The sequence below is a fragment of the Phodopus roborovskii genome, unplaced genomic scaffold, assembly GCF_943737965.1.
Source record: "Phodopus roborovskii unplaced genomic scaffold, PHOROB, whole genome shotgun sequence".
NCBI lineage: Eukaryota > Metazoa > Chordata > Mammalia > Rodentia > Cricetidae > Phodopus > Phodopus roborovskii.
Window position 1 is genome coordinate 57,731,881 of NW_026126407.1, and position 14,662 is coordinate 57,746,542.

A 14,662-nucleotide genomic window follows, 5' to 3' on the forward strand; every position below is an offset into this window, starting at 1 on the left:
CCATGGCTTCCTCTTCAGTTCCTGCCTCAGTTTTCTGCACAGATTTCCCCTGATGATGGACTGTGATGTGGACTTGTTTTGCCTGAGTTGCTTTTGGTCATGGTATTTATAGACCTAAGGGCATCTCTTGGCTTTTCCTCTGCATGGGGGTGCTGGATGAATCACATTTGTTAACACAGGTAGTGTTTGGTCTGCAGTTAATCCAGAACACAACATAGCAAGCCAAGGGAGTGATTTTAATGGCGTTATATGTAGCACTTAATGAGAAACAGATTGGTGTTTTTGGCCAGAGTTTCTGAGCTGAATGTGATATTTATCTTAAAAAAAAAAAAAAACAAAAAACAAAAATCAAATTTATTGATATATCATTTACTCACAACTAAAATATACCACTTGGTATGCACCATGTCACAAGTTCTGATAACAGTATTCTTTTTTGACTATGTGTAAATTTTAATCCTAAATCTCCATAGCATGCAAGTTTGCTGTCCATGTCAGAGAATAGTGATCTGGGAGTGTGGTACACCTGGAAGGCTTAGGCAGGAGGATTGTTGTGAATTTGGTCACAGAGTGAGACTGTCTCAAAACAAAGCAGATAAAATCAACGGAAGAGGATTAGTGATGAAGGTGGACTGACTGTGGGGGCCAGACTTCATTGCTAAAAATGGTAAATGTAGGCATTTTAGGTATGTTTAAAAAGGTGGCTTCCTCATCCACTCAGCCCAGCAGGACTGCTCAGCACAGCCAAGGTGGCAGGTCTGATGGCTCACCCAGGTGGCTGTCATTTGACACAGTCTAACCACTTGGGGGCTCTGTCAAGAAGAGCATTGGCACAGGCATGGAGGCTCTCAGTACTGTCAGAGAGCTCGGTGGTACCAGTTACTGCTCCCCTGGTAACCGTTGGTACCGGTCTGCCTAATTTGTCTACTTCTGGACTCAAGAGGGAGTCTGGGCTTTCTGTAAGAGGAGGCTAAGGCTATAGTGTTGGCTTTTTACATCTGTGAAGCACAGGGCCTCTGTCCAGCTGTATCTGAAGGCCTTGTGCTGTCCCAGCCTAGCAGCTGACCTCAGTGGTGTCTTTCTTTGTGCAGTGCCAGATCCGCTTTGGAGGGAGAAAGGAGATCGCATCAGACTCTGACAGCAGGTAAGTGTGTCACTTCTTTGTCACCTTCATTGTTGGCCTTCTTTCCCCCATCTCTTAAATATTTTTTTTAATTGTCCTTTTGAGACATGGTTTCACTACGTAGCCCATGCTGTGTTTTAAAAAAACTCATTTCGTAGACCAGGCTGGCCCCGAACTCACAGAGATCTGCCTGTATCTGCCTCCTGAGTGCTGGGATTAAAGGTGTGCACCACCATTGCCTGGCTCAATATTTATTTATTTATTTGTTTGTTTGTTTATTTATTATAGTATGTGTGAGTACAAGTGCTCACATAGCATGATACATATGTGGATGTCAGCAACTTTTGGGTGTTGGTTCTCTCTTTCCATCTTGGAATCTGGGGTCAAAGTCAGGTGGACAGGCTTTGGTTGCAAATACTTCTACCCCCCCCCCCCCATACTGTTCTTGGACTTAACTTCTTCCTGCTTTCACTCTCCCAGTAGTGGGTCTACAGACAGGTGTCACCATGCTCAGCTAATAGGTAATTTTCACAACCACTTTATTAGTTAGGAAAAGATGCCAAGAAATGGAGGCTGTTGTGTCTGCCTTTGTGATGTGTGTGTGTGTGGGGGGCAGTGACAGTTGCTTCTAATTTCCTATCTTCTCCTTCTATGAACCTGTTCTACTTGAATTACCTTTTTATATAAAGGTAATTCCATGACGATTTACAGTTGTGAAAACTCAGAAACCTAAATATTCAATGTTAGAAAATAGGTGATCGCTGAGCAGTGGTGGCACACACCTTTAATTCCAAGGCAGAGGCAGTGCATAGTTAAAGGTCAGCTTAGGCAGCTTGGGCCCTGTCACAGACAGAAAAAAAAGATGTAAAGAGACCTTGATAGACAGTGCAGTGTTAGAGTACTTACCTCGCATATATGAGGCTCTGTGTGCAATCCCAGCCCCACAAACATATCAAAGAAGCAAAAACCGATATTCACATGGGATTTTCTTTAAGTGGGAAATGCGTACATATGTAGCAATTTAAAACGTATGTATGGAGGGCCCACAAGATGCCCTGCCACCACACCGGATGACCTATCCTCAGGAACCACATGGTGAAAGAGACAACCAACTCCTGCACATCACATCTGCCATGGCATGTATGCACCTATAGGTACATAGATACATACATATACACACATAAATAAAATGTAACATCATTATTAAGGATTAAGGTCTGATAAGGGACCTACTCTCTGTCAGAACAGGGATTCTCATTTTGGGTCTGCCTGCATCAGAAGTACCTGGAAGGCTTGTAAATTTGTGATGGAGATTTCAGATCTAGGTTTTCAGTGTAAAAGTGATGTAAGCAGATGAGAATGTTTGCTTGGCTGGATCTCTGTCTCCTCTTGCTTCAGTCTCCCAGTGCTGGAATCACAGATGTGCACACCACACCCATCTGAGGATTTGCATTTTCGGTAAACTTCACCTTCAAAAGAATAACAGGAAAGCTGAGTGTGGTGGTCCCTGCCTATGATCCCAGCATGGAAAGTGGAGGCAGGAGGATTATACATTTAAGGTTGTTGTGGCTAGATAACCATTTTGGGCTACATTGTTTTTTGTTACAAACAAACAAACAAACACCAAATAGAATAAAGAGAACAGCTGAAAACTGATGAGTCCTAAAAATACAAAACTTCTGTCCAGGGGTTGTTCCTGGTCCTGGACTGGGATGCAGACTTGACTAAAAAGTGCTTATAGCTGGGCATTGGTGGCACACACCTTTAATCCTAGCACTCAGGAGGCAGAGGTGGGAGGATCTTTGTGAGTTCGAGGCCAGCCTGGTCTACAGAACAAGTTCCAGGACAGGTTCCAAAGCTACACAGAGAAACCCTGTCTCAAACAGCCTCACCAGCGAGACTTGTCTGTGCAGTGTGTGTGCGCATGTAAGCAGTGTGTGTAATGTGTGTTTGTCTATGCAGTGTATGTATGGTGCAGGGTATGTCTGTGCAGTGTTTGTGCATGTATGTGCAGTGTGATTGTGTGCAGTGTGTGTATATGTGTGCAGTGTGTAAATATGTGTGCAGTATGTATGTCATGTGCAAACATTAGAATGTGTATGGGTGTGTATGCATGGGTGCATATATGTGAAGTGTGTGTGTGTGCAAGTGTTTGTGTCTGTGTAGTGTCTATGTGTGTTTATATGTGTGTACATGTGTGTGTGTGTGTGTGTGTGTGTGTCTGTACAGTGTATGTGTACAAGATGTGTGTGTGTGTGTGTGTTCACTGTCCTTCATCATTGTGCTGTCCATTTCCCAAGAGGTATTTTCCCATTGAATGTCAGATGAGTGTGTTTCTACATAACAACTGCACCTTTTCTTATATAAAATGTTAAATGCTTGTGCAGGCAAGGTGACTCTGGCTGTGTCATCTGATGACCTGAATTTGATCCCAGAAACCCAAAGGTGAAAGGAGAGAACAAACTCAATATTGTCCTCTGACTTCTACATGCTTGCTTTGACATAGGTGCCCACCTATACACAGACACACACACACACACACACACACACACACAGAGAGAGAGAGAGAGAGAGAGAGAGAGAGAGAGAATATGGAAAAAGTTTTGTGCTGTTGTGTAGAATTTAAAAAGTTAATTCCTGGGTTGGAGAGATGGCTCAGCAGGTTAGAGCATTTACTGTTTTTGCAGAGGACCCAAGTTTGATTCCCAGCACCTGTGTCAGGTGAGTCACAACTTCCTCACAGTGCCAGGGTATCTGATGTCCTGGCCTGGCCTCTGTGAGTACCAGACATAAAGGCTCATGTGCACATGCATACACACATAGTTAAAAAAGAAAAAGAAAAAAGTTTATTCTGGCTGCTATGGCTGTTTTGGTGGCTAGGGATTACTTGATGCTGGGTTGGCATTGCATCCTTAGGACAACCTAGATGCAGTAGCATTGTGACTTTTCTGATGATAAAATTGACTCAGAAAGGCAAATGATGGTGCCCAGTTAGTGTATTTTTCAGCATTTTGGTTCCTGGGACAGGCTTTCTAGGAGAAGTTCCCTAAAAAGAGAAACCATTGTGAGTCATGGCTTCAGAGGTAATAGTTCCCAGTTGCTGTATCTGGAGCATGGTGGTATAAGCTGCTCAGCCTGCATCTGGGAAGCAGGAGGGGCTCCTGACAAGGAACAAGGGGCATGGGACATCTTTCAAAAAATGCCTCAGTAATCTACATTCTTCATATAGGCCCTGCTGCCTAAGGTTTTTGTGACTTCCCATTAGTGCTACAAATTACAAATTATCAGTGGATCAGTCCTTTGAAAGGTCGCAGCCCTCTTGATCCATTCATTTTCCAGAAGCCCTAGCTCTGAACCCTGCTGCTTGGGGACCAGATCTTCAACACATGAGGGTACTTCATATCTAAACATGACAGTTAGACATTGTGAATGTTTTAGGATTGAGCTTTTCTGTATCTGCCAGTTCTACATCTGTGAGTTCAACTGCAGACAAAAGTAGGAGAAAGGCAGGGACTACAGCACGGTGATAGAATGTATGCTTAGTTATGCAAGGCTTGAGTTCTGTCCCCAGAACCTCCCCATCAACACATTGTACTGAACATGTACATACTTTCTTGAGGGGTGGGCATCACTCCCTAGGCATATACAGTAACTATTTGTCTAGCACTTACATTTAGTAGGTATTACAAACAATTCAGAGAGGATCTGAAGTTCATGGGAGGATGTGCATAGATGACACCGACACTATACCAACCTATGTGAAGACCTTGAGTGTCCATACATTCCCTCGCAAATACTGGGGGGGGGGTGACTGTATTCTCCCTCTGTAGTGCCCATTGAGTGGTCAGATTGATTTTGAGGCTGGGGTTTCAAAAAGCTTGCCTTAGCCCTTAGAGCATTCCTTCTCATTTCTAAGTTTTGACAAAATTGCAAGCATGCCTGGCTGTAGGAGCCACCTTCACTGTTGAGGGAATGTTGTCTGCCATGAAGAGACAGCAATCTTGCAGCAGCTTGCCAATCTCCACTTGGCCTGCCTGCTTTTTTGGATAACTAGCCAGATCCTTGGCATGTGTGCCTGACCCTGAATATTCTCTGTCTTTCTCTGGAGTCCTTCCTAACCTGTCTCCAGTGCCAGACACACCAGCTCCCTCAGCCCCTGTCTCCTCTCCCTCTTTTCTATTACTCCCTCCTGGCAGCTGCCAAGACCTACAGCTAATGAGATAGTCTGAGGCTTCAGAATAGCAGGTCTGAAATGGTGGATGAGTGACCTTCTTCACCTGTGACAAAGGACTCTGCCCCAGAGATCTGTTCCCTTGTGGGTTCTCTGCCACCATCAGTTGTCCCCTGTCACAGTGTCATCACAGAAGCCTGTCGAGGCAAGTGCTGCTGCTCAGCTCTCTCTTTTGATTTGGTTTGGTACTCCAGTGTGTCGGATTGTGCACCATCAGGATGGAAACACCTTCACAGGCTACAGATGTGCTTCCTTAGTGATTCTGAATATAGTCAGGTTGACAGTGAGAATTAACCACTCACCAGGAGTGTTATAGCAGGACTGTAGTGAGCTCTGGGATTTCCTAGGCTAACTGTCCAAAAGTGAGTGGGCTCTCAGGGCTCAGTTAGGAATCAAGCCCTTCTCTGACCTCCTGGGCTCTGCCTGGCTTACCCCAGCCTGAGTGTTTCATGGGCCTTGTTCATTGTGAGGAGTACCCACCATGGAGGAACACATCTGGGGAACTATGCAAATTTGGGAATATAGGCTGGGTTGGTACACTTGTCATTCAGCTTATGATGGCTGTCCATCACTCTGTTGATGGGGGAATAGACTGTACATAGGCAGTAGGGCAGAAATGAATTGTGAGCTTTGAAGACATTTGCTTTGGCTTTCAGGCCCTCAACAGTGGATGTTGGAAGACTTCTTTCCATATGACCCCAGCTACTTTTTTCTTTTTTTCCTGGAAAATCAGGGTGATTGCTGCTGCACTTCTTTCTCCAATGTTGGGAAAGGAACAGCACACATGCTAGGCAAGTTGGGCTTTACCTCCAAGTCATATCTCCAGCCCTAATATTGCTTTTAGACTAGGTCTCTTCCCACACTGTCTTCAAGACTCTAAGAGCCAGAATCTTTTAGGGAACAGTAGAGGATTAGAAGGAACTTGGATTTTTTATTTTTTAATATAATTTATTCTTTGATAATTTCATAGATATATACAGTGGATTTCTTTTCTTTCCCCCTCCTTCACTCTGTCCTTCCCTTTCACTTTGTTTTTCCCATCTTTCCTCCCTCCTTCCCTCCCTTCCTTCCTTTTTTTTTTTCTTTTTGTGTGTGTGGGGGTTTGAGATAGGGTTTCTCTGTATTGCTTTGGAACCTGTCCTGGGACTAGCTTTGTAGACCAGGCTGGCCTTAAACTCACAGAGATCCTCCTGCCTCTGCTTCCTGAGTACTGGATTAAATTTGTGTGCCACCATCACCTGGCAGCCTGTTCCCATTTTAAATGCCTCTGTATGCATCATGTGACTTTTATCCCATCATTCAGCCTCTTCTTAGTTGAAGGTGTTAACTGGATGCCGTATTTTTACTAGACTGGGAAAAACTTCTGGTTTTGGTTAATTGGATCTGACATCTCTCTGACATAAGCTTTTTAGTTTTATTTTTTACTTTGTGTTGATGATAGAACTAAGAGTCTCATACTTGTTGTAGTACAGATATTCTACTACAGTGGTAAGCTGCCAGCCATGTATGTTTCTGTTTTATTAACCAAAGTACATGAGCTATATCTTCACCCCAGAGTAGCCTGAACTAACTGTGTAGCCTAGGCTAGTCATGAACAGGTGGCCTTCCTCCTTCTCCCTGTGTTAGCTATACAAGCATGTACCAGCACACTCGGCTATGAGTTGATTCCTTCCGAGAAAAAGAGTATTCTTAGCAGGTGTAGAGCTCTTAGATATTTAAGAAATCTGAGTACATTTTCATGTCTAAATTTAAATAAACATTTATCTAGGGTATAAATAATGGTTGTTGGGAAGGAGCACAGTGGACGTATGTAAGCCTCATTCTCCTTATCACCTTACTGTCTTCTTGGTGGAGATGAGAGGCAGTTAGCATGGAGGACAATGGGCACAAGTCACTGACAACTAGGTGTGTGATTTTGGGCTGTGATTTTGGGTGTGTGATTTCTCCAAATCTCTCCTGTGATGGACAAGTCAGAGGCTGATAGTTATCTCACTTCTGAGGATGACGGTGATGCTTGCCTATAGTGACATTTCCTGGGCACACTTAGTAAGAACTTAATGAATTCAACATTTTTGCTGTGTAGACCTGGTTGGCCTTGAACTCAGAGATCCACCTGCCTCTGCCTCCTGAGTGCTGGGATTAAAGGTGTGTGCCATCATGTCTGACCTAAATTTTTTTTAACCTGCATTTTTGTGTAGTTAATTAAAGGTCAGAGAACTCTTATCACCTGATGTTGAGGAGTGTTTTGTTGGAGGGCACTGTGCTATGTTTGAGACACACTTCGTGAGAGGATGGTTGTCCTAATGACATTGAATTGAATTTGGACATGTAAACTATGGGAACAATCACAGTGACCTATAATTAGATCGTATAGAGGTGACTGTAGCATTAGTGGGCAAATGGGTAGGTGGAGGGGTTATGGGTTGTTCCTGGGCTGGGATAACATACAATATGAAGGTGCAAGGAAAGGGGTAAAGTAGATGGACATATGGACTTACGTGTTGTATGTACTTCTCTGTTGTCCTGGGTAAGTGTGCTGGTTGGCTTTCTGTCAGTTTGACACAGGGTTATCTGGGAAGAGGGAGCCTCATTTGAGAACATACCTCTATCCAAGATAAGATTGTGGGACATTTCCTGGATTGATGACTGATACAGGAGGCCAGCCCCTGTGGGCGGTGCATCCCCGAGCAGTGGTACTAGGTTACATAAAGAAGCAAGCTGAGCAGGCCAGGGAGAGTATGCCAGTAAGCCTCATTGAGGGGATTTGAGTGATGTTATGGAAACCTAGGCCGGTGGAAATTTAATAAAATATGTGAAAATGATCCTAATGAAGTGTTCTAATAATGGGGGATATGGAGTCTCAACTGTCTGTCTCTTGTCTTCAAGTACAGGGGATTGCATTGTGTTTAGTTGAGTTGTTGGCCAGGAGAGTCCCATGGAAATCCCTCAACAACCCAGGCTGTTGCTAAGACAATGGGTTGTTCTCCACAAACTGATAATGGAGTCCCATTGCCTAGTACATCCCCATACAGCTATTCAACATGGAGAAGTCGAGCTGATGCCTGCATGGAGCCTTTACTACTATGTCTAATGTCTTTGGTATGGGAAAGTACTCTGCTGTCTACCAAAAGAGAAACAAACACCAACTCAGCCACAAAACTTTTGACCTACAATCTGTCCTGCCTACAACATCTGCTAGGGCGATGGTGGCTCAGGACTTCTGGGAGTAGCCAGCCAGTTTTACAAGGCCCCACTCCACAGAGAGAACCCATAATTGACACTTCTTGGGTGACCAAGAACTGGGAACTAGATAGCCAAGAGACATATAGGAAAACCAAACACTACTTGTCTTTAAAAACAAAAAAGTATCAGTAAAATTACTTTTTTTTTGAAACAGGGTTTCCCTGACTGTTCTGTAACTAGCTCTGTAGACCACATTGACCTCAAACTCGCAGATATTCCATCTCTGCCCCCTAAGAGCTGGGATTAAAGGCATCTACCATCACCACCCAGCTGATAAAATGACTTCTAATGATATTCAGCTATACTCATAGATCAGTGTGTTATTTGGTCATCATCAGAGGAGCTTCCTCTTGCAGCAAACAGGGATAGATGCAGAGACCCACAGCCAGACGTGTGGAAAAAGAGGCCTTGAAACACAACCTCTAAATGGATGTCTTAATCAGATCCCTCTTAGAGCTCAGGGAGCCCAAGGAAGAGGAGGCAGAAAGAGTGTAGGAGCCAGAGGGGATGGAGGACACCAGGAGAACCAGACACGCTAAATCAGCTGAGCCTGGCTTTATCTGGAGCTGATCAGGCAGTTACTGACCTATGCTTTGGAGCCAAGTGAACTGCCAGGGATTGTTAATCGGATGGTTGAATTTGCAGAGATTCACTTTAAGCTAGAGGTCTCCCTTAAATAGAGAGAAACCTCAACTCAGTTTAGAACTGAAATGTTTAGTGAGGTCTCTGGCCATATTTGCCTCCTCAGATGGGGCCCTGGTCTGGCTCCAATTTTGGTTTCTGTGGATTTCAGGTAATTCTGTGTCTGTCCTAGCTTTCAGGAAGCCCCATATACTTGCATGCTTGCTTGGCACAGTGGAGTGGCAGACACTTGGCAAGTGTTTAGGAGTGACAACTGCCTCACAAAGAAGGTTGTCTTGTTGTGGATGGATCCTGGGACCTATATATACTCTGTAAGCACTGGAGAAGCATGTGGGGAACACATACTAGACCTGCTGGTTACAGATAGTCCAGAAAGACAAGCAGGGAGGCCAGGACTTAGGTTAGGAGATAATAGAATCTACTGCATCAGTGCTCAAAACATTGTTGGGGGAGTTCCTGAGGTAACAGGTATGAAAATGTTTTACCACCACATAGTAACAGCCCCCTGGAGCAGGACTGTGCCAGATAAGGTGATTGGTGGAGCAGATATCCTTGAAGTTAGGCAAAGTTGAGCCAGGTGGGAGGTGCTCTGAGGGCCTTTGCACTGGGCCCCTCTGCTTAATTTGCTGCTTCCTTCCTTCCTTCCTTCCTTCCTTCCTTCCTTCCTTCCTTCCTTCCTTCCTTTCTGTCAAAATTGAGGTCTTAAATCCAAGGCTACTGCCATCTGCTCTTAAGATGTTGACCTGGCCATTCCACTCTCCATGCCACCCTGGTCTAATTTCTTCCAAGTTCTGAGGAACTGAAATGTTTAGTGAGGTCTCTGGCCATACTTGCCTCCTCAGAGCAGTGCAGAGGCTCTGGGGTGGGGCCCTTTCTGTCTCTCCTACCCTTTTGTGTTTCTTTTCTTAAATCTATCATTCATCCATCATCTATCTATGTATCTATCTATCTATCTATCTATCTATCTATCTATCTATCTATCATCTATCTATAACCTATCTAGTTTTGAGGCAGGTCTCACTAAGTAACCTTGTCTGGCCTTTAGTTTGCTATATGGACCAGGTTGGCTCATAGAGACCCAGCTGCCTCTGCTCCTGAGAGATGAGATTAAAGGTGTGCAGCACTTTGCCCCACCTTTTCTCCACCTTTTGTATTTTCAGATCCCAGAACAAGGCTGGCACATAGGAGCTATACACTGGCTGTAAATGGAAGGGCTCAGAAGGCATGTGCCAAGAACCCAGAGACCCAAGAGCCTAGGGAGGACCTGAGAATCCAGTTTGGTTGCCCTGACTAGATCTTTCTACAGGAATACCCCGAATCTCCCATTTTTTTCCAGTTATTGAGAAATTCAATTAAGTGCACAGCAATTGTATTGTAATTGAAAATTTTGTCAACTCTAGATAGGAGTTCACAATGTACTTTCTTATAATAATACAATAAGGAACAAGAATAAGAATTCACATGGCAGTAAGTAATAGGCCATGAAATTACAGTGTTTCTGGTTTGGCAGGCTGGTGGAATCAGCTTCTAAAATGTCATCTTGCTTTGTGCTTTGTAAATTGTGATGTGAATTAAGAGTTGAGACTTGTGAGTTGAATGCAGTCCCCACAGGGCGGATTTGTTGTTAAATTGGCTTTGTATCACTCGCTGATTGGCATCCTTTCCCCTGTTCTTCCAGCACTGGTCCTGAGGTGTATCCATGACTTGAATCAAACAGGGGTGAGGCTTTTGGTGCTCCCTAAGTCTGGAAATCCAGTTGTCTCTTGGAGTCACACCTGGCAGCTCACTTACAGTGCTGGAGCTCACTCTGCTGATGCCACTTCTTAGGTGGACTGATGAGTCCCTCCTTCTCCTGTAGGGTGACCTGTCTGTGTGCCCAGTTTGAAGCTGTCCTTCAGCATGGTATGAAGAGGAGCCGAGGATTAGCACTCACGGCAGCAGCCATCAAGCAGGCAGCAGGCTTTTCCAGCAAAACTGAGACAGGTATTTGAAGCCCACTCCCTTGTCTGTCTTTCCATAGTAGGTCCATTGTGTGGGCCTGGGCCTGTGCTTGTCTGCTCAGAAATCCATGGAGTGAAAAACAGAAGCAAAAACAGTGCTGTCTGGCCCCTTAATTTAAATGAAGTCATCTTCTATGTGCTTCTCAGAATCATGTGTCACCAACTCCTCTGGCTTTGGCTGCCTATAGCCACAGTGCTTATTCTTCCAGTGTGGTGTAGCAATTATTGGGAAATGAATAATCTGTTTTAATTTGATGCATGGGGATAGCATGACATTCCATAATTAAATGTTTTCAGCAGCACCAGAAACCCCACGGTCTGGGAGCTCAGAGTTCTGCTGTTACCCATCTCAGTGTTGTAAAATGCTATCGCTGAAAATAGGGGACACTTGGTGCTTAGTGGGACCCTGGCTCTTTGATAATCTTGGATGCACATTAACTCCTTCTACTTCACAGAAGTAGCCGAGGCCTTTACCGTTCCACCTGTATGGGTGAGGAAGCCTACAAGATGGGTGTTCTGCTCTGGCCGTGAACTTGGGAATAAATTGTGTCCTACAGAGAAGGCTAGGCATCTCTCCATCCTTCACATTTCTAAGGTGGATTTTTGAGACCCTTCTTATGGCTGCCAACTCCAATTCCTGACTCTTCCTTGTCCTCATGCTAATGCAAGCATTGCTGTTGAGCAGAAATGTGTCCTTTTCCCCAGTAGCTCTCATTACACCAGAAAGACAGAGCAGGGGTGTGTGGTGGGCGTCTGTGGAGATCATCTCACACCTCTCTTCTTTCAGACAGAGGTCTCCTGTACCAGGTACACACAATCTTGTCAAAAGCCTTTGTCTGTTTTGACAAGCTTGTTTCAAATTTAAATAAAAATATTATCATAAAAAAGAAATACAAGGGAATAAAACAATAAATATCTATAAATTATAGCAAAAGAAAAAAAAAAGCCTTTGTCATGATATGATACAGCCTCAGCAGAGGCTGAGCAAGAGGGGCTGCTGTTCTTGGACTTCCAGCCTTTGACCTTGAGCCTGCAATTCTCCTGCCCCAGCCTCCTCCATATAGGGTGGTAGGTGGGCACCACCACACCTGGTCTAGGCCTTCCTGGCTTTCTGTCAGCTCTTCAGCAGATCTTTGATCCCTGTTTATCTAGTAAGTAGCTCATTTTGAGAAATGAATTCGGTTCTGTGGATCAGGGCCTAGGCCTGGAGGGTTCTTTTCACTGCTGAATTTCACACTGAATTGTTTTTAGCGCTCACAGGTCTCCTTTAAGTCAGCAAAGGCATCAGACATGGTGGTGTAGACCTATAATCCCAGCACTAGGGAGTTAGAGGTACAAGGATAATTTTGAGGCCAGCCTGGGCTATGTGAGACTGTGTCCCAATACCAGACCAAACCCAAACCAAACAAACAAACAGGTAAGGAGGGGGCCAATCCCAAGACAGTTTGTGCCAAAGGCCTTGATGCCTTTCAATCAGCTTCTACCAGCAGCCTGTCCTGCCTTGCCTGCCTCAGATGTTGTTGGCAATGGTTTATAGTGTGATCTCAGAAGCTTTCCTGGGGTCCTAAGCCTGCCTATGGGGTGGGTCAGTGTCCAAGCTGTTTGCTAAGATTTTTCCAGTTTCCCCTGTGTTTGCTGAGTCTTCTTTTCTCTTGGTTTTCATCTTGACTTGGTGGGTAGATAGTTATCTTAATCCACAGGGCCCTTGATTGCTTCCAGTAGGTGAGGTCAACAGCTGGCCACAGAGGCAAGCTGTATTTGGGCGATTGTGACCTTGCGGACACTCCCTCTGATCCTTGGTGCTTAGCACACAGGGAGAGCATGGTCTCTGAGGGTGGTTGGCAGGATGTGCTGACAGCTTCATTGAAAACACTGACTTGTGTTGCTCAGAAGAGTGACCCTTTCTCCCCCAGCACCTGAACTTTCACCGTTCCCTCACCTTATCCTCCCTCAAGTTCTGACCTTTTGGCCACACAGGGAGATTAGCTCTTCCTGTCGCCTCGAAGACTAGAATTTTTGTTTCTTGTTTCTTGACTCTGATAACCAGGAAACCCCCTATGCCTTTGTAATGTCCTCAGCCCTCAGCTCCATCTACCTCAGCTTAGTTTTCCCTTTGTACCTTGGAAGTGGGGGCACAGGCTCTACTGTTGTCTGCTGACAAGGATGCACAGCTATCCATGCCAATAAGAAGCTGGGAACAGAGCAGACTGGCTTAGCCCTGGGATGGCTGCCAAGGAAGGCTTCATTGTCATCTCTGTTGGCTGCCTTAATTAACCATTCTCTGGCTGCTAGAGCGGCCTTGGCCGATTAAGATCTCTTTCCTTGCAGGGAGTGATTATAAACCTCTCAAGGGAGGAGGGCTGGTGATTTATTAGCTGAGATCAGGTTGAAGAACCATGAGAGCAGCTCTTTGGGACAGAATGAGAAACATGAAATCCAGAGAGGATTGGTTAGATATGACCCCCCCCCCCCAATAATGTAGCATAGGGGGTAGCTTAAGTTGGGCAGGGTTGACATCCTTCTTAGTGACTTGTCAGTCAGGAGCCCATGGGGACATCTCCCTGATCCTGTTTCCTCATTGTAAGACGAGGCAATCACAGGCCCAGGTTCAGGGCAGCCCACATTTCAGTCTTCCTTGATACTGTCCTTGTTTATTGAATTACGACAAAGACTTAAGCTGGGAGGCTGCTGTATCAGCTGGGTTTACAGGTGAGAAGCTTGGTCCTTCCTAGCTGAGCTGTAACTCAGTGGTAGGGTGCTTGCCTAGCAGTGCTAGCTCATATGTCCAACTCCCTGAACCGCAAACCCATTTCCTAGTAAAGAGAGAAAAGCTCCACACAGAGTACTGACTGAGGTAGTGTAGAATGCTGTGTGCTTGCCAAAGATGTGGCTTACATTTAGTCCTCTGGGGTTGGGCACAAACATGCCTGAGATTAGTAACTTGGTTATTTATTCACTTATTTTAAAGTTTCTAACATTCAAAAATTATGAATTTCATGTTGAAATAGGGGTTTCTACTTTAAATCACAGCCTGCTGTCCCTTAGTTGGTTTTGAGTACACTGGCAAAGGTGTCCCTGTCACTCCAGGCACACCTCTACCGCTGCCTCTGAAGCCTGAGATAGTCTACTCCCCATATGCCAATACCATACCTCTGTCCTTTTCAGACCATGGTCCATAGTAAAGGAAATACATTGGAGCATGCAAAATTTGTGAGAACTCACCTTCTAGAGTCCCAGTCACCTGTTCTGTGGGCTGAATGAGGGTGATGAAATATTGTGTATATACACCTGTGTATGCGAGTTTGGAGGCAGAAGTAGATAGAGGTTCTTCTACTATTTTCTGTCTTATTTGTTTCTCTATTTTTGAGATAAGGTTCATTACACCTGGAGCTTTCCAGCTGACTAAATGACTGGCTAGTGAAT

At 44.8% G+C, this 14,662-nt stretch overlaps 1 protein-coding gene across 2 annotated transcripts in view; it reads left to right on the forward strand.

The window, feature by feature from the left end:
* Positions 1-14,662, forward strand: part of Snx29 (sorting nexin 29) — a 392,572-nt gene that overhangs the window by 15,151 nt on the left and 362,759 nt on the right. Inside the window, exons 3-4 of one of the 2 annotated variants that reach the window (XM_051181423.1) lie at positions 1,092-1,144; positions 11,098-11,222. In XM_051181423.1, coding sequence (XP_051037380.1) covers positions 1,092-1,144; positions 11,098-11,222 — 178 coding nt within the window. The remainder of the gene's footprint in view (positions 1-1,091; positions 1,145-11,097; positions 11,223-14,662) is intronic. The other variant, XM_051181424.1, reaches the window with a different exon arrangement.